General features: G+C 38.5%; 2 protein-coding genes across 2 annotated transcripts in view; both read left to right on the top strand.

The window, feature by feature from the left end:
- Window positions 1-23: 23 nt before the first annotated feature.
- On the top strand, window positions 24-5,139 carry PPP1R3D (protein phosphatase 1 regulatory subunit 3D). The gene has a single exon (XM_074920409.1). It carries the CDS (start codon window positions 956-958, stop codon window positions 1,874-1,876), a length of 921 nt encoding a protein of 306 aa, XP_074776510.1. The 5' UTR covers window positions 24-955; the 3' UTR covers window positions 1,877-5,139.
- A 4,549-nt stretch (window positions 5,140-9,688) lies between these two features.
- SYCP2 (synaptonemal complex protein 2) overlaps window positions 9,689-18,931 on the top strand; it is a 28,731-nt gene continuing 19,488 nt past the window's right edge. The window contains exons 1-14 of the mRNA XM_074920143.1: window positions 9,689-9,732; window positions 10,406-10,549; window positions 10,793-10,918; window positions 11,823-11,927; window positions 12,500-12,524; window positions 13,478-13,563; window positions 14,385-14,473; window positions 15,053-15,087; window positions 15,728-15,870; window positions 15,949-16,001; window positions 16,952-16,997; window positions 17,223-17,318; window positions 17,790-17,850; window positions 18,376-18,524. Coding sequence (XP_074776244.1) covers window positions 9,709-9,732; window positions 10,406-10,549; window positions 10,793-10,918; window positions 11,823-11,927; window positions 12,500-12,524; window positions 13,478-13,563; window positions 14,385-14,473; window positions 15,053-15,087; window positions 15,728-15,870; window positions 15,949-16,001; window positions 16,952-16,997; window positions 17,223-17,318; window positions 17,790-17,850; window positions 18,376-18,524 — 1,182 coding nt within the window. The 5' untranslated portion in view covers window positions 9,689-9,708. The remainder of the gene's footprint in view (window positions 9,733-10,405; window positions 10,550-10,792; window positions 10,919-11,822; window positions 11,928-12,499; window positions 12,525-13,477; window positions 13,564-14,384; window positions 14,474-15,052; window positions 15,088-15,727; window positions 15,871-15,948; window positions 16,002-16,951; window positions 16,998-17,222; window positions 17,319-17,789; window positions 17,851-18,375; window positions 18,525-18,931) is intronic.

Here is an 18,931-nt window from a genome sequence, read left to right as displayed (position 1 = left end):
CGCCGCGGGAGCGCAGGGGCCGGTAGGCGCTGCCGGGGGCGGCGGGGCCGGGGCCGCTCTGCCTGCGGGCGGCGCAGGGGCAGGCCGGGCCGCGGCGGGTGTCGCCTCGCCTTGCCGTGGGGCCGAGGGAGGGCTGTACAGCTGATGTGGGCTGTAGAGTCCCCAAACGTGGATCCCTCCCCCTCCGGACACAGTACCGAGCCCGCCTCCGCGGCCCCGCCCGACGGCCTCCGCCGCGACAGCCCCCGCGCTCCCTCCAGCCTCTGCAGCAGCCCCGGCCTCGGCTCCGGCTCCCTCCCGCCCGACAGCCTCCAAGCCTTCCCCAGCCTCGGCAGCCCTCGTGAGTCGCCCAGCATCCAGTGTGACAGCCTGGAGTGTCCCTGCTGCTGCTGCTGCTGCTGCTGCAGGAGCGTGGGGTCGGGCGGCGGCTGCGAGGACAGCCTGCAGGCCCCCCTCGCCCTGCGGGACTGCCGTGACCGCCGAGGGGGCTTCGGGGCGCGCCACGGCACCCGCCCGGCATCCAGCGACCTCTCCGACAGCCTGGAGTCCGTGGAGTCCTTCGGTGTCCAGAACGACAGCCTCCAGTCGGTCTCCAGCCTGCGGGAGACCTTCGGGTCCTCCAGCATCAACGGTGACAGCCTTGAATCCCTTTCCAGCCTGAGCAACGGATCCACCAGCCAGCGCAGCAGCCTCGAGTTTACCAGCCACTGAGACTGCCTTCATCTCCCCACACAATGCACTAGCCCCCGGTTCACTTCCAGCTTCTGTGAGTGCTTCCAGGTTTGTGCCCTTCATTCAGAAGGCTGCCTTGTTCCTGTTGAGTTTTGCTGCATCCAGTGCAGTAACCTCAAATACTTACTGCCTGTGACCACCATTCCCAAGTTACGTGCTTCAGAGAGGCTGTGCTCATCGTTGTCTGCAGTGTTAGTGTTGATTTTTTTGTCACTGGTTAAGAATGGAAGTACGTGGTCCTCGGAGGAATCCCAGCTACCTTTCTGATCTCTATCAGAACATGTTACGGGCTGAAGAAGCACGGGGACGAGGGCTGCAGCAGCCCCCAGCCGTCCATACAAGTAGCAGCATGACTCTTCGGAGCAGTACCCCAGCCAGGGGAGATCCCCAGCCAAATAAACTTCAGAGCAGCACTTCCAACTGTGATCCAGCATTACGGCCTATCATACGCCGCCGAGCGCGGTCTTTGCCTACATCGTCTGAAAGAAGGAAGCAAGCAGCAGTGCACTGTCAAGTTCCTGGGTGCCAGAGTCGTATGAACCGGGTGAGATTTGCTGATGCTTTGGGCTTGGAGCTCACTGAAGTGAAAGTCTTCCAGACTGGGGAGGATCCATCGATCCCCTTGCATGTCCTTTCCAGGCTCTCCATAAACTCAGACCTCTGGTACAGCAGCTTGGACTTGGAGTTTACTATGCAGTGCTTGGTCCCTGACTTCCAGCAGCCTGCAGACTGTATGGATTTTTCCTCCCGACTTCAGGAGCAGCAGGTGTGTCTTGAGCGAGTGACTAGCTCAGATTTGGGGCTCAGTGGCACCATCCAGGTTCGCAATGTTGCTTTTGAGAAGCAGGTATCTGTGCGATACACCTTCAACCAGTGGAAAAGCCTCCATGAAGTGTGTGCTCATTGGCACAGTAGCATCCCTGAGAAAAACGGGCAGGAGCAGGTTGATGTTTTCACCTTCTTTCTCCCTGTGCCTCCCTTCCTCCTTCAGCTGTGCTCTGTAGTCCAGTTTGCAGCAAGGTACCAAGTCAACGGCCAGGAGTACTGGGATAACAACAGAGGCAAAAACTACAGTCTTACCTGCCGGACTCACCCCCTCAAGATGCCCAGAGAATGCGAGGAGAGCTGGATCCACTTCATCTGAACAAGCAAAGTGAATGCAGAGCAGCTTGTCAGTAGTCTCAGTGGCACCCTCTTCCCTGGCATGGCTCTCTGCTCCTATGGCAACAGTTTCCTTTTTGAAAGTGCCGTACCTGGTGAAGTGTTCCAGGGCTGGGAAGTGGCCAGTGACATACAAACTGTTCAAAACCTCTCCGAAAGTAAAAAGGGCCAAAATGTGTATTGAGTTACATCCGCTGAAAGCCCGTGTGATTTCTCACTGTAGTGTATGAGTTGTTGCAGAATGGTGCCAGGGGGTGCTGTCAGACTACCAGGATGAAACGAGACACTTCATGTTGCTAGTAATGTTCTAGGTTGCATAAAATGTGTCTGATTTATTTTACCATTTTGTACTGCTTGTTTTCTAAATGGACAGTGTGGCTTTACTCGTTTTGTTTCTAATTTTGTTTATATTATCTCACTCAGCCTGAGTACTGTTACATTTATGCCTAATTTGGATTGCAGACACTGTAGGGAGTACTTGTATTTATATATATATATTACTAAGACCATAACCACGTTAAATATTTCCATTAATATTTGGGTTGGAAATTAAATTTTATTATGAGAAGAACATACATGAAAATATGCCATCAGCCCCCCTGTTTCCCTTAAGAAAGGCTTTTTTTTTTTTCTTCCTCCAGTGTTTGCAGTAGACAGCAGGCATGATTGTTACCAAAGTGTGTGTAAAGGATATCTTTGTGGGGAAGTTCTCATATTTTTCAGGTGATGCACAAGTAGGTTTTTTCTCTAGGTGGGGGTATAAGAGTTGTCCTTTCCTTGTGCACCTGTTTCTACTGAGGGAAATTAGAGCGATTTTGCACTTGGATTGCAATTGCAGTTGAAGATCTCAAAGCACTGTATGAATGCTAATGATCTTGCCACTGTTAATGGTAACATGAGTTTTTTTCATACATATTCATAACTGCATGGTAAATTTAGCTTTATATGTACAGCATAGATTTTCAAAAGTGGCTGGATGTATTAGAAGAGCTGCTTTTTAGGACTATACTATGAAAATCAGGCCACTTATTCAGGCATCTTATTTTGGAGTGCTGCTTATTCATCAAAATCACAAGTTGTTTTTAGAATCACTATTGTAAGCAACCCACAGCCAAGTATATATTAGTCCAGAAAGTCTACTGAGTAATTCTGGAAGTGCAGAAACCCTAAGAAAATTCATGGCTGACAACTTAATCTTACTCCTTAGTTGTGACACCCATTTAGCAAAGCTAAGATGTCAAGTGAAGGAGCTGCCTGCTTTCAAATTCATGTTAATTCTGTGAGTTGCTGACCACCTCTTGCAGAGTACTGAGAAAACTCAAACCTATTTGAAACTGTTGAGCATTGACTCTGTTGGTTCTGGAGCACTGTGAGGGTGAATGTTTAAGCTGAAATTGTTTCCGAGTAGGTGAGGCTGAGGTGCAGTTGCCAGCCACAGAGAGGAGAGTGCTGCCTGCTTTCAGTCCACCCGTGTTAACTTTCTGTGTCTGGTTAGAGGAGTGACCGTTACCTATCTGGCAGCAACTCTTGTCTCCTAGAAAAATCAGTGCAGGAAACTGGAAGTCTAGTTCTCCTCATGTGGCACAAAAAAATGAGAGCTCTGTTAAGAAGGGGTCCTATCTAATTGTAAGGTTTTTTGCCTCCTGTGGTGGGCTTCATGTGACTGAATGACATGACAATATAGGACTTAATGTATCTGAACTAGTCAACCTGTATTCTGCATAGTCACTGGGAATGTTTTCGCTTAGTTAGCAGACTACCTGTGGTGTGACAAACTGTATCATCTCTTCAGAGTGCAGAGAGAACACTGCAGGACTAGTTCTGCCATACTGAAATTCTCAGCATTAGTGCAGATTGTGCCAAATTATGCCAGAGTCTGTAGATGTCAAATTAGATGAGCTGAAATACACCTTCAGTGACTGCAGAAGAATCTTTCTTCGTGTGAAATGAAATTGCCTAACTTTACTTTGGTGAAACTTGCTCATTTAAGGAATTCCTATATGGTATTGTTAAAGTCCATAGAAGCAGAGTTTTATGTGCTTGTCTGTGAAGTAAGAAGAAAATGAACACACTCACACAATCACTTGTGCTGAATAAAAGGCACTATTTTAAAGTATTATTCTCCCCTCTTTTCCCCCTCCCAAATTACTGTATGTATTCCATCAGCAAAACCACTGAATTGCCTCACAGCACATCATTAAAAATCCCACTCAGACTGGTATTTGACACCGGTTTAAAATGGATGTTGCTGGAGCCCAGTGCAATACTTGGCTTACTGTCAGAAAAATGCTGTTGCAATCTTCCAGGAGAGACTCTCATGTGCTAGCAAATGTCAGATCTGAGTGTTATTGCGGGCAGGGACAGATGATGTAAAGCTGAGGCTGTCAGGTTTAAGGTTGATGTCACGTATACCACAGTGTCAGGGAGAGGTGAGCAATGAACGTCTCAGCAACGTGAGTTTGGCTTGTACCGTCTTCCTTCCGCAACCTCTCAGGGTATTTGCATGTGCAAAATCTTGAATACTAAATTATTGTTCCAAGTTTGCCTTTTCTCTCTTTGCTTGTCTTGCACTGCTGGAGAAGAATTGACAGTAGCTGTTACTAAACCAGCTGTCCAGCATCGCTGGCTGTGAGTTGACCTTTTAACAGAACTGAGAGTGATCTCTGGGTTAAGCTGTTAAAACGTTCACACCAGTACTGGCACCTGTCACTTGAAACATTAAATTTGCACTTACCTTTTCCTGTCACATTCAGTAGTGATCAAAAGGATTCTAGTTGACAAAAAAGGGATAAAGCCATTAAGTAGTGGTAATACGCACCTGTCTTGAAGGTAAACTTACGCCACCTTTATATATTCTCAGGACAACTTGACTGCTTGCACTGTGTTCAGACTGAGCACTTATAATGAGGATTTTTGTAAAAATGAATTCTTCACAAGGGTTATTGCCATATAATGCACTTTTTAAAACCTGTATTTATTATAGTCATACAATAAATGGATGTATAGTAGTTCCACAGTTTCAAAGTTCTTTCAAGCATGTTTTTTAAAGAAACATATGGAATCCATGTAAATGAAAAGGGGTTTTCTTTCCTTATTAATTGTCTTGTCCAGAACAAAGTACATTACACAGTATATCACTAAAGCACATGTGCTAGAAAAAAGGTCATTTTGTTTTAGTGGAGAGTGGTACAATTGCAAAGTGCTTAATTTTTAAAACAATAATATGGCTATTGTAATACAAAAGATTGTAATAAAAGCTTTTCACGAATTGATGTTGGTTTTGTCAATGGTACTCCTGTTAACTGTTAAGAACACTCATGAGGCAACTTAGTGCTGAGTTGTCACAGAGCAACATAGGGAAATAAGGTGGGTTTGAGTTGCTAAAAATGAGTAACATTTCATAAAATATAGTGATTAGTCTATATAGCTGGAAGAATGACCAGACTGCCATTTCTGACATGGAACTGGCTGTCATTTCACCTCAGAGCTCTGTGCACACAGCACCTGCAGGATCAAGATCTAATGTTGTAAAAAGGCACACTGCTGGCTGAATAAGGTTTCATGAAGAAGAAGAGAAAGGACTTTTCTTCTACACAGCCCTTTGCAAAGCTGTGCTAGACTATAGTTAGTAATTTCTGAGCTTCACAGTTGTGTTCTTCCATTTGTTCTTCCAGTTTCCATTGCTGCAGTCTTTCCTTTCAAACCATGTTCTTTTCACACACAGGTTTCTTGAAAATATATCTATACATAGTATGTTAAGAGTGTCCATCTCCACAGTAACTGATTCATCCTCTGTATGAAATGCATCTCCGTCAAGGAAAGCATTTACTTGATACCGTTCAGGATTTCAATAATCCATTGCCCGGTTTCTTCTAAAGCAAAATGGAGACATTTAACTAGAAGACGTAATTAATACAGACATATTACCAGTTACTTTTTAATCAGTGTTAATAATGTCAGCGTTGCATTGTCAAAGCTGCTTGGTGGAAAGGTGATTATTGCAAATCACAGTTTAAATACATGGGAATGTCTAGATTATGCTAAATTGTTTAACAGTGTTAATGTAACTTTTTATTACAAATTTTACAGATTATGCATTATAAATATATGCATGTAGATGCATAAAGGAGGGTGCTTTTAGAAAGCATGGTATTACAATGTCTTTATGACTCTTGTTTTTCCATTTTCCTATACTACTGATCTGAATCAGAACTAGCAGAACCACCTTAATTGTCATTACTTTAACCACTAAAATTAACCATCACCTGGAAATAAATATTGGCAACCACAGTGTAGACTAGCCAGGAGACCAGGAAAGGATAAAGATAGTGGTCTTTGATTTTAACAGATCACTTGAGAACAATATGAATTTGTTTTAGCCTTGGAAGTGGGAATGTTAAGAGTTTTTTAAGATAAAAACTGGCTTTTTCTGTGAACAACCATCAGGTTTATCTTACAGGTAGTTAGTGTTACTTTTAATAGAGGTGTTATTATCACATTTAGGTTCAAATTCATAGTTTCTTTGTATTTATCTTACAAAGAAAAAACTTAAATTCCAACTTGTAGTAACAGTATTATGCTAACAGTTAATTGTAATGGCAGTACTTAATTTAGTTAGCGTATCATGAGTGCTCAATGCAACGTTATATGTACTTTACAGCTTTGCCTGGTAGAGACACAGAACAGCAGGTCTAAATGATTAGTCATTTGTCAACATGAGTCTAATGTTAGTACTGACTTCTTCCCTGGTATGGCTTTCTCCTTATGATCTCAGATCTGCAACTATTTCAGCTGACACTTGATATTAAAACTGTTGGCATCAACGCTTCTGACCCTTCTCAGTTCTACATACAGTGGCAGCTGGGCCAAAGGTTGATTAAATTGACCAGTACGATGCTTTCCAGTACCTGTAATGAAGGTAAATATTTCTGCCACTGTAGTGAAGAAAGATCCCTGTACATAGCGCTACCCTACCTTAAAGACAGTTTTGATTCCATTTTCCCTGATTTTTTTATGTGTAGTTGCCATATGTGTGGCCCAAATAATTTCACTGCTTGTTCTGGTCTGTTTAATGAAAATTCTGCTTTCTGTTGACCTCTCTTCTGCTGAACCAAACAAAATAGACATTAGAGAATGAGAAATGAACATACAGTAGCCTCCCAGCCATGTCAGTGTACCTAATGCAGGAAGGAAAGTGTATGACCCACTTCTCCCGTACTTTATGACTCACTTTTCTTTTGCTATAGAACGAGCAAGGCTGTTTTCTTTGTGAGATCTGAAAATCTGTGGATAGCCTAAGCCTGTGTGCATACTAATGTGACTGGTAAGGGAAAGCATCAACCGCAAATTGGCTTTCATTGCTTCATACGATGAAAGTAGAATTCAGTTTTTATAGAAAACTTCTGATGCTCCAAGTTCCTCATGCAAAGTTTTGTCCCTAGCAGGTTTCTTAGTAAAGCTGTACTACAGATATGCTTCAGATCACCCACTGCCTTCTAATAAAGTATCCCAACAGCAAATGTGACGGCAGTTAATGCTGTAGTTAATCCCTTCAGCTGCACATGCCTCCTGCAAAATGCTCTGCACTACTCACTCCTAGGGGATCAGCTCCTCAGTGGACATACTATTAGCATAACACTTGTCATTTTCTTGAATTACAGTGACACCTGGTGGCATTTTAAATGCTTCCTGTACAGCTTTTTTTGGCCTTTTATAGTACTGATTTGTTTTCTTTCTTTTAGAGAGTCAGTAGGGTTATTTTCTTTACGATTGCTGCAGGTTTATCTGCTCTGAAATGCGGTTCTTCTCCTAGATGCTCAACTATTGCTGCTTATTCTAGGTATGAACAGAGATGCTTTCTGATGCTTTCTCATGAATATGAGATTCATGACAAATTTTATCACTCCTATTTGTGATACAGGTCATAGATACACCAGTCGCACCAGTACAGGGGAAGCCCCACTTTGGAACTGCCGGATTTCATTTAAACACATTACCCAGTTCCTTCTGTATAATAAAGACTAATGTCACTAGAAGCCCTTTGTCAACAACCTGAATGTACTTCAGTTTCTGTATCCTACCTACTCCGGCACTTTATAATAGTGAACACGTTTCTGAATTAAGCATAGAAATTAATTACACTGATTTGGCAAACTCATGCCCGGCAACTCTCGCCCACGCTATGCACTGAGTGTTCCAAATAGTGGTTATCAAGAAAGACAGTTTACAATATAAACCGAGAGGAGGGCCCGTGCAAGCAGGCGCAGTCCTTTGATAACGTGACGGTATTACACACCAGAGGAGCCACCGCACGGGCCTTTCCTTCCCGTTACAAGAGGCGGCTCCCCTCCCGCCGGCCAGGACCGCCGAGGCCCCTCAGGGGAAGGACGGCGGGGTTTTTATAGCCTCTGGGGCGGCGGCAGCCCCAAACCCAACCGGGGTCAGAGGCCGTAGGCGGGAGCGGCCCGCGGGGCCCGGGTGAGGCGGGTAGCACCGCCTGGCAAGGCGCCGCCCCCTGCGCGGCCGCTGGCCGCCCGCCTGCGGGCAGAGCAGCAACCTCCGCGCGAGGCTGCTCGCCATAAGGGAGGCCCGCCTCCCTCCCCGAGCCTCCGACGGCGATTGGTCCGCACGCCGCACTCGAGGGCGGTGATTGGCTGGAGACTACCGGCGCTAGCGGTGATTGGCCGGCGGGAAATGGCGCTTTTTTCTGCTCCGGCGGGGAGGGGAGGGGGTGCTGTGCTGTGGGGGCCTCTCTGCCGCCCTGAGGCCGAGGAGGTAGGGGACGCTGCGGGACATTTTCCTCTCAGTAACAGAGCTCCTGGGGGGATATGTCATCGACTACGTGTGTTTAGACGGGGGAGGTCGCACTCGGTCGTCGAAAAGGAGGAATCTGGAAGGGGTTCCTGTTTTGTTCTCTGGCTTGTCTCGCTAGGCAAGAGGCCTGTGAGGTGACAGGAGAGGCCTTAACGTAGGGTGTTGTATTCTTGTATGGAAAAACTAAAAAACCTCCTATTCTGTATTTGTTATTTCTATATTAGAAGTGCAGAAACTATTAGTGTGTCTTCTCAGTTGCTTGTTCTATGGAAGTTCCACATTTTTAATTGTTATTTCCCTTTGCTTTGTTTAATTATATATAATTTCTAGGATTGGGAGACCAAAACTGCCCATGATAAATTGGTCAATGTATATTACTTTATACAAAGTGTGAAAAAGTTGCTTGTTTCTTTATGTGTTAACTCTCAACTCAAATACTTTTGTCTGCTCTTGAGTATTAATGTTTTCAGAAAACTATAATTCTGAGATCTTGCTTTTTGGTGGTAATAGTCATCTCGGAGCCTATCACTGTATGTATAATTAAGAAGGCTTTTTCCCTGCATGCATTTATCACGTTTTTCTTAGATGATTTAATCTACCATTTTATAATGAGGCCCTTCTGGGGTTCTGCTGTTGACTTAGCTATTCTGAATAACCTGGTGTTGACAGTATAATTGGCCATCCTCATGCTCTTTTCTTGCTGAGAAATACTGAGATTCTTTTGTAGGTCTCTTATGTTCCTCCCTTGTCAAAGTTGATAATTCCTTCAACTCTTTTATTTTAAGCAATTGTTTATCCATGTAAGGGTGCTTCCTTATATCCCCAGCTAGTTTAATTTCTTAAATTATGTTTATACTAGTGACAAATCTTGGAATTTATAGTGTATTTTGAGTGATCACTGATGTGTTTGCAAAATCTATTTGAAGTCTGTATCAATGAATTGTGTGTTAGTCAAGTGATGATTGTTCCTTTCTTATGCAGCTGAGTAGGTGAATTGCAAAAATGGCAGCCAGGAATGAGATGCAGGTATGTGATAATGGACCAGAATATGACTATTGATTGTCTTAATTGCTAGCTTAAAGCACGCCTGGTATTTAACCACAAGTAAAATTTGCAGTGTGGCCAAGAAGATGGTAGAAATATTTCCTGTGACATAGGTTAGTGCTAAGAAAGCACTTCTTTTACTGGGTAGAGAGCAAGAAGAATTGGAAACATTGATGAAAATAAATCGTATGCATTTGACATACATGAATCAATTGAGATGATAGATTAAAATGTTGAAATCTGGTTAGGATTGATTTAGAAAGAATGGAGTGGCAAAATAGTTGAGGGAGTAGTCCTTAAATATATTAATATCTTTTAAAGTCACTAATAGATAACCTAGAAATGCAAAATATTAACTACACAAAGGAAGGGGTATTAACACAATGGGCACTTATTTGAGCATTTATTTGTAATATGAGGAAAGGAAAAAAAAATTCAGTTAAGGAAAACTGGCAAATAATAAAAACTTAGTGAAGAAGTATTGCATGATTAATGGATTAGATATGATGTTCTGTACTATAGGTATTACATGTAATGACTTCGAAATACTTCAAAGTATTTGCTTAGAATGCAACGTGATTGTGTAAAACCTATGCTAAATCATTATCGCTATTAAGCATACAGTAATACAGTTGCTCTGTTTTATTGTTGACAGTTTGAAAAGTTAATTGATGAAGCTACAAGAAAAAAAGATTTCCAGTTATTGGAACAATTTCTGGCAACAGAAGACTGTGAAAATGTCTCTCACAAATGCAGCAAGCAGTTTGTCAACAAACTAGACAAGCTTCTGTGTTGGGTAGTGTAATCATTACATCAGAACCATCTATACTGTCATTGTAATAGTCTGAAAAAGGTTTTTTCCATTTGGCTTGGTTTATACCTGCAGTTGATTTGAAAAACTGCAATAAAATTTAAGAATGAAATCTCAACTTCAAGCTGCAATTAAGGTGGCTTTTGAGAAGAAAAAGGCATCAGGTTAATTAAATACAGGTTCTTCTAGAACAGTACACTAAAGCTTATGTTATAATTTCAATTTCAGGAGCTTGACAAACAAGAAGTCAAAAGCATTTCTACTTTACTAAATTCTATTCAGAAATTTGGGGAAAAAATCAGCATCGCAGGAGAAGATGGGCTCCCAGCAATGATAAAATATGGCCTTATTGGAAAGATAAGTAAAACCATAAAGCATACATGAACTTCTAGGAAAAAAAATAAAGCATGCATAAGTAGTACTTAAGTGCTGAGCAACTTAGTGTTCGATTTGGTCCCTGTTTGTTTCTGAATTAAGAATTTCCCATAACTTTGCAATAAACAGTATTCAGATTTAAATGTTCTTTGACAAGTGGCTTATTATAAAGTGATGCTGCTCTAACACACTGAAGGTTTTGCAAATTATGCACTATGTAATTAATTTAGATATGCTTACAGCAATTACAGGATACCTTTTTATATGAGCTTGCTATTGCTTTTGAGGCAGGAATTGGAAATTCCTGGTGCAATTTAATAATCTTTTTGTTAGCACTATAGTCTGTTGAAAGAAGTATTATTCTGATAATGTTCTGGTATTCCAAACTGCATGTTAAATGCATTAGTTATTTGTAAGTCAACAATAAATATACTGAAAAAGAGACACCTCTTACTGCTTTCACTAGAGATTTCACTGAAGAAAATGAATGGCAATGTCAGATGAGTGTTACTCAATTGCCTTCTCAACTGCTTTAATTAAAAAAAAAAAAAAGCATGGTGATAACTTTATGTTTATGTTCACACCTACAAACACACTTTCATTCAGCCATTACCCATTTTCAGCTCTTTTTGTCAGTGATGGCAGATGCAGAAGTAGATCTCTAGTTTTTGTGTTAGAAAGTCAGCTACAGAAATTACTTACATTAGTTTGAAATCACCTACATTTGTTTAGTGTGAATGAAAAAATTCAGTCTGGGGCTGAAGTACTCAGACTGGTAATGTTGCTGTTGTTTTTTGTATAGTTTGTATAATTTTGCATAAGTATAATACAAACTATTGTCCTTTTTCATGCTACTAAAATAGATTTTCTTTTATTTCCCCTTTACATGGTTAATTGGTTTGAAAAGGTTAAAGGAATTTTGATCCTCAGTGGAAATAAAAAGAATGAAATGCTTATAAGTCTGGCTGAAGATTTCTTCAACATCTTGCTGGTAACAATATATTGATAATAAAATATGTTGTGTGTATTTGAAAAAAATTGTTACCAGTTTAGCAACAAAAAGACATTCAAATCTGTTCCTATTTCATATTCTTCTAAAGTTAATATTACAATGGATTCTGAAATAGATCTTAAGTCTTCTTAGATAAATAGTTTTCTAGTATTCATACTAGTTCATACTGTTCATGATTAGCATAATGAAACAAAATTTTAAAAATCCAACAATGTAAGGGTTCATTGAACAAAAAAATTTCATCTTGGTCTAATTTTGATTATATAAATTATTGGTATGCTAATCTCAGGACCCCAGGTTTATAAGATCTGTGTTTTCTCTTGTTCATAAAAATTTTTGTCATTGGGAAAAAATTTCCTTAAATTTAACTGAAATATAATTTTGGGAAGAAACACTTGGTATTAGAAGTTGTCTCATGTTCCTCATTAAGGATGAAATAATTTTAAAATCTTAAATGCTTTTTATTACTTACTTTATGTACATGTTACCTGATTTTTATGCTGTAATTACAGTGTCAAAATGATGGGGTTTGTTTTGTTTTTTTGTTGTAGGCTATATGTGACAGCAGACCTGAAGGTGAGTTAAAAAAAAAAGTTTATGCTGGATATAATAGTTAAAGTGTTCTCAGAGAGACATTTTGTGTTAACACATCAGTGTTAAAATAAATCTTTAATACTTGTGGAGCCATCTTGAGGCAAGGTGGATCTGAGAACATGTATAGTGAGGGTGGTGCAAAGTTTCTTGATCTGATGTAGATATACCACCAGGTCTATATGCTTCAGCTAATAAACTGTAACAGAAAAGGGCTTATCCTCAAGAGTGCGGTTCTGTGCACAAAGCACTACATTTCTCATTCATGTGAAAAAATCTTGAATGTCAACTGCAACTTTGATTATTTTGAGGTTTCTCTACTGACAGATTTCCTTGTAACTTGCTGATGTCAGTAATGAAAAAGCAGGATAGTCTATTCTCAGAGATGGCAACTGAACTTTTTCCCTGAAAAGAACATTGTTTCTAAGATACTCTTACAACTCAGCATAGCACAGTAGTCCTTCAATTGACCCTGTTATGAGTATCACACTGCTCTTACCTCTCAGTATAGCACTAGGTAGAAAGTCACTACAGAATATTATGCTGTCACAATCAAAATGAAAGATTCATTTCCTTGTCCCTGAGAAGATAAATTCCGGAGTCTGAATTATATCTCAGAGAGCTAAGTCATAGAATTGATCTGATTATATTTTTAAAATAATGATCTCATGCCCAGGGGACTTACACGGTGATGCACAGGAATAGAGACATCATAAAGAGCCGTATTTACTATAAATTGAGGTACCTAATTTGTCTTGCATTTAACCATGAAGCTTAAGATGGTTGGTTTTTTTTAAATATCAGTAACCCGTTAGGGAAAGGAAGGCATACTACATTTTATTTCTAAATGAGAATAAATCTTCTTCCAAATGCTGGTGAGGGAGCACCCTAATACACTTTCAATAACTCTTTGATTTGGTTTTTTTCCTGTTCATTAGGTAAAATGCAAATACTAGAAAACTTTGTTCTGAGAACATGTACTCTCATCGCTGATGTAAGAATTAGTATTTATGTTCAGCACGAGGTAAACCTTTCTAAGCAAGTTTTCTGATTAGTGTTTTAACAGACTTTGTGAAGGTACAGATGTTACAAAAAAAAAAAAGACACTCTTGTAGTGCTCTAGTGTCAGGGATGACTTAACTTTCTCTGGTAATGTTTGTTGTTATTTATGCATCAGGGTGGTTGTTTTTTTCAGATTACTGACCTATAATGTTCTGGACAGTAAATTACAAAACTGGTATTAAGATTCTGGTAAGAAAACTGTATAAAAGCATAGGAAACAATATGCTCTATTGTAACTGCTGTAAACAGGACTATGATTGTTGGTTGTAAATTCTTTAGATACTTGCAGGAAACTTGTATACCTTCTAGTATACTGCAAATTTCTCCTATTTATTTCAGTAACTTCAGGTTGTCTGGTTTTTTTTCCTCTCTAAAGAAGGTGAAAGGTACGAAAAAGCCTTCTGTAAAGGCTACATCCTCAAAGGAAAGGCCTTTTAATGCAAATTTAAGGTACCCTTTATCTCAGCAATCAATTGCAGACAGAACTCTAGCTTTGAAGGGATTTTTCTGTATTTAAACATGCAAATAAGGAACATAACCCTTCAACAACTGATGTTCACACTAAAGCTAATGTAATTTATTGAAATTGAGGTAATTATATTAACATAAATACTATTTAAGTTCAGATGGAACTCATAGTCTTTTCTCATTTTGCAATTATTTAAGCATGTTATTTTCTTCAGTGGTATGAAACATATCACAAGGACCCAAAATAAGACTAACTTAAATTTTCACAACTTATTTTATATTTAATCTTACTCCCTTTTTTAATGCTTTTCTTAGGTAGTAAGAAAACTTAATTTAATGCTTGACAACGTGCCTCGAGATGCCAGGAAAAAGATATTTTCTACAAAGGAAATGTTGCTTGTCATGTAAATAATCTTCAATATAATTTCTATATTGTTACATCATTTGCATAGCTGGGAAGACAATTTTTAATAATACTGTTTATCGTGCATGCAGACTGCTCCCTGTTTCTCTCAATTTTGCATTTGCTATTGTGTTGCCAGTGGTAATGGTTGTGGGCAGGTATTCTCATGGGTTATCCATTACAAGCCTAAATTTACCTCTTCAAGATCTGCTTTAGGCTTTTTCTCATCACAGTTTTCTTAAAATAAATAAACTGCTATTTATAAGAATGTGTATAGAGCACAGTGAATCAGTCACTGTGGAAGGATAAGCTGTTCACGTTGGGAAAATTTTTAGAGCATTTAAAAAAATAAATAGAATAAAAATTATATATATATATCTATATATATATCAGGTGATTCACTTCCCCAGTGGTACTTTCAGATGTATATCCTTAGCATAACAGATGTACCCCTTTGAAATCTAATAGTTTAGTGGAGTCAGGGTTTTGTCACATACATTGAAAGCTTATAATGAAATCAGCTTTTCTCCTATGCTTTGCGTTGCTGTCATGTTTAATGAAACGTTACTGCGTTTGGCAGGAGTGACATGGGGAGGAGAATTTTGGATGCTGGAGGTGAGCATGGGACTTAATAAACAATTCAGTATTGAGCTTCTGAAAAATTACATGCATAGCCATTAAAAATCCAGAGAAGACTTTTAGAAGTTGCAGAATATTTGTGATTACAGTCCTCTGAAAAATACAGATAATGCGTGGAAATAATCTGCAAACTGCAGTGTTTCAGATATATGCAGTGTATGGCTAACTTTGAAGTTTTTGGTCCTCTTCTCTAGAATGTAAGTTTTAAAATAGCAAAAGCTCTTAAGGAGGTCAGTCTTTGAGGAGAGTTATCTGCTAGCCATGTTTAGTAGTACCATAACCTCTCTCAGGGATCACTTTGGTATCCAACAATTTCCCAGTTCAGAGAGGTGAAAGCTGGAAACTTCTTAACTCTTGCCTATATGCCTAATGTTGCTCTGACGTTCCTTGAAACTTTGATTGATATTTCATTTTGAAAAATAAGTTGGTTAGTTATCCTTATTCCCTTAGTTCTTTATCTATATATCCTTTATGGGTTACGTATATATAATATATGACATGATACATGATATTAAATGTTCAGCACTGCTTATACCAGTTTCCCGCATAATACCATTTTTTTCACATCAGTAGTATCTTTAAAATCACTGTTCCTGCAAAATGTATTGTGCTGTAGACTATGACCTGCAAGTAGCCATTACAGAAGCTTTATGCAGAATGGTATCAGAGAAACAAAGAGGACAACTAGCATGCCAGTGGTTTTCCATGGAGTTTGTGTCCAGTGCATTTAAAGGAATTAAAGATTCTGAATTTGAAACAGTAAGTCATATGAAAAATCTTTCCAGGGAGGTCAACTTTTGTTTTACGATTCTTTAAGACATTTCTGTGTTTTAATAGGATTGCAGAAAATTTCTTAACCAAGTGAATGGCATGCTTGGAGACAAAAGAAGGTAAAACTGTATTTTTTTGAAAGCTAATATATTTTCTTTTTTGGATTTTATGGCCATAACCTTTGTATCACAAAAAATGGTTTTGGGAAACTGTTAAAATAATACAAACAAATAAGGCTAATATTGCTGTAGTATAAAGTCAAGGAACCACACAGAGATATTTTCAAATATTAAATAGTAAAGGAATTGAGTAATACCATCTTTTTGGCACATTGTTAGTCATAATCTTCTCTATCAAGATGTTAATTTTTCCTGTATTTGGAAAAAAGACAAGCATAATGTAAATTTCAGATTAAATAACAGCTTGAAGAAACTGTTCACTAAATAAGAACATTAATTTGAAAACATTCTTAAACAATATAAAGTGTATGCTACACTTTAATAAATGTTTATAAGGAGCTGTTTTTGTATTTTACTTAGTTCTGTTGCAAAATCCTGAGATGCTTGTTAATTCAGCAAACATCTGACAATAGCTAGTAGTCTGTTGATACATATTCCTTTATTGATTTAGGATATGTACATTGAGATAATGATCAATGAGAATAGGACAGGAAAAGGAAGAGAAAATAGGAGCTTTTTTCTTATCTATATGATCATATGCTCTGCATGTTACTTTTGTATGTCATGACAGCAGAAATTGGTATGTCTTTATATCAGGTGTATATTCAATATGAATACTGTTCTTAAAATATCAGCCGATAAGCTGAAACTATGAACATAGTCACAAGAGGTCTGAGACTGCTGCTTTAACTGTGAGAATATATAAAACTTCATGTTACATCCTTTGGGGAAAGAAGCGCAGCCAAGTGACTGCTCTTCTGATTGCTGTGATCTCTTAGTCTCTACAGCACGCAAGTTTTGTGCTGAAATCAATCCAGTTGCTGTGTTCAGATACGCAAAATTTATTTACAGTGTTTTAGGATTCTTGACAAAATATCTTTTCCTTACAGGGTTTTTACATATCCATGTTTATTAGCAGCTCTTGATAAATATGAGGTACGTTACAGACTTAATTGTATATCCACAGATTTTCATTTGTGCAGCTGAATAATTCTTTTGCCTTCTAGTTAAGAAAAAATAGGGATCAAGTAAGAAATTTTTTTTTTTAGATGTATACAGATGTGCATGTATTTTAAAGTTTGTCAGACTGTAACACAAAGCCTGTTAGCTAGTATAAATCATTGCTTTCAGCTCTTACTCTTTTCATTTTTTTTGTTTTAGCTACAGATACCATTGGATGAAAATCTTGAAGAATTTTGGATTGATTTCAATGTTGGTAGCAAAAGTATATCTTTCTATGTGGCAGCAGATGATGCAGTAAGCATATTTTTGTCTGTCATACTAGATTGTTCTCTTGTTCTGAGGCAGAAGATGCACGTTCTTTCAAGTGTATCAAATTTGCCCCACATCAACATGAGGAAGTTAGGGGTGCATCTGTAGTGTGGAGGGGAAAAAAAAAAAATCTAGATTTGGTGTACATATTTAGATTCAACAGTTTCAAAGTAATGACTTCCTAATACTGTTTGTGAACAGTTGTGAATGTGAGCAAGAAGCCATTTACAAAATGGCAGTTATAATTTTTGTAAATGAGACAAAACTGTTTAATGGCTCTACCAAAGCTCTTCCAGAACATTGTTATCAATGAAGCATATGTTCATTGTCACTCCTCATAACAGAGGATTTAAAAAGTATCAAATTTTCCTCACTGAATAACTTTCTAATCACTGCACTTCATTTAATTGTAATATAATGCTTTTCTAGCTTTAAAAATATGTATTTTTGTATAAGGATCACCAGTGGGAAACAGTCATTATACCAGAAGAAGAGGTGGACATGTACAGCCTTGAAGGTATTGGCACTCACAAATGTGACCTTTTGATACACACTAGCTTGGATTTTCAAACTGATTAATCCTGAAGTACTGACTAAATTTTCAGCAAAGCACAATTCCCACTTAAAATGTTATAGGCGCTGTTTTTATCAGGGATAAAATTGCATTGCAGTCACATTTGCATTTTAGATATGCAGGTGTGATTTGTTAAAATAATTTTAAAATATAAAATAATGTCTTATAGTTATTTCAGTGCAAGATAAGGTATAAGATAATGACGTAATAACGTTCCTTTTAAACTAGTTAAATATTTATGAAATTACTCTATAATTTGCCTGCAGCTATAGTAAATAACCTTCAAAGAAGTATACAGGTAAATATTTCTAAAAGATTGAATCTTGTTTCACTAATAAAATCTATTGTAGGTTAGAGTTAATTAAACAAAATATGCATCTTAATAGCTGAACTGAAGAATACAAGTAAGTTTCATGTCTTTACAAATTGTTTGTAATGAAACTACTTTACAATTTTGTTTTTGTCCAGAAAAAGATTCAAAGAAATTATTAACAATAGATCTAAAAAGCCCAATGAATGTGGGTGATCAAGAAGGAGCTAAATTTTTTTTATATTTTGATTCTATCTTGGAAATCAAAGATGTAACTGGAAAGATTTATGGCTTTAGTAAATGTAAGGTAAGATTTAAAGACCTTTTTAAATAGTTCTTTGTTGATTCAAAAGAAATGTCTCATTGCCATATAAATATTGTTATATCTGTGATTATTGGTATCTGTTTATACTGAGAGTTTCTGATTAACATTGCCACTATAGAACAATATGCCGAAAGGATGAAACAACCTCAAGTTGCACCAGGGGAGTTTTAGGTTGGATATTAGGAAAAATTTCTTCACTGAGGGGTTGTCTGGCATTGAAGCAGGCTGCCCGGGGAAGTGGCTGAGTCACCATAGTTTAATGTCAAGTTTTGCATATAAAATTTGCCAGAAGGACAAGGACCGGAATCTTACAAATATGGAAGTCTTTCAGAAATTATTCATCAGGTATCCTATTTTGTGGTATGCTTACCACTGTTATGGATTTATTC

This window comes from Athene noctua, chromosome 16 (genome assembly GCF_965140245.1).
Source record: "Athene noctua chromosome 16, bAthNoc1.hap1.1, whole genome shotgun sequence".
Taxonomy (NCBI): Eukaryota; Metazoa; Chordata; class Aves; order Strigiformes; family Strigidae; genus Athene; species Athene noctua.
This window is presented reverse-complemented; position numbering and strand designations above follow the sequence as displayed.

Excerpts from the sequence above, each read along its gene's own strand:
- PPP1R3D (XM_074920409.1), top strand. The coding sequence starts at position 956 with ATGGAAGTACGTGGTCCTCGGAGGAATCCCAGCTACCTTTCTGATCTC.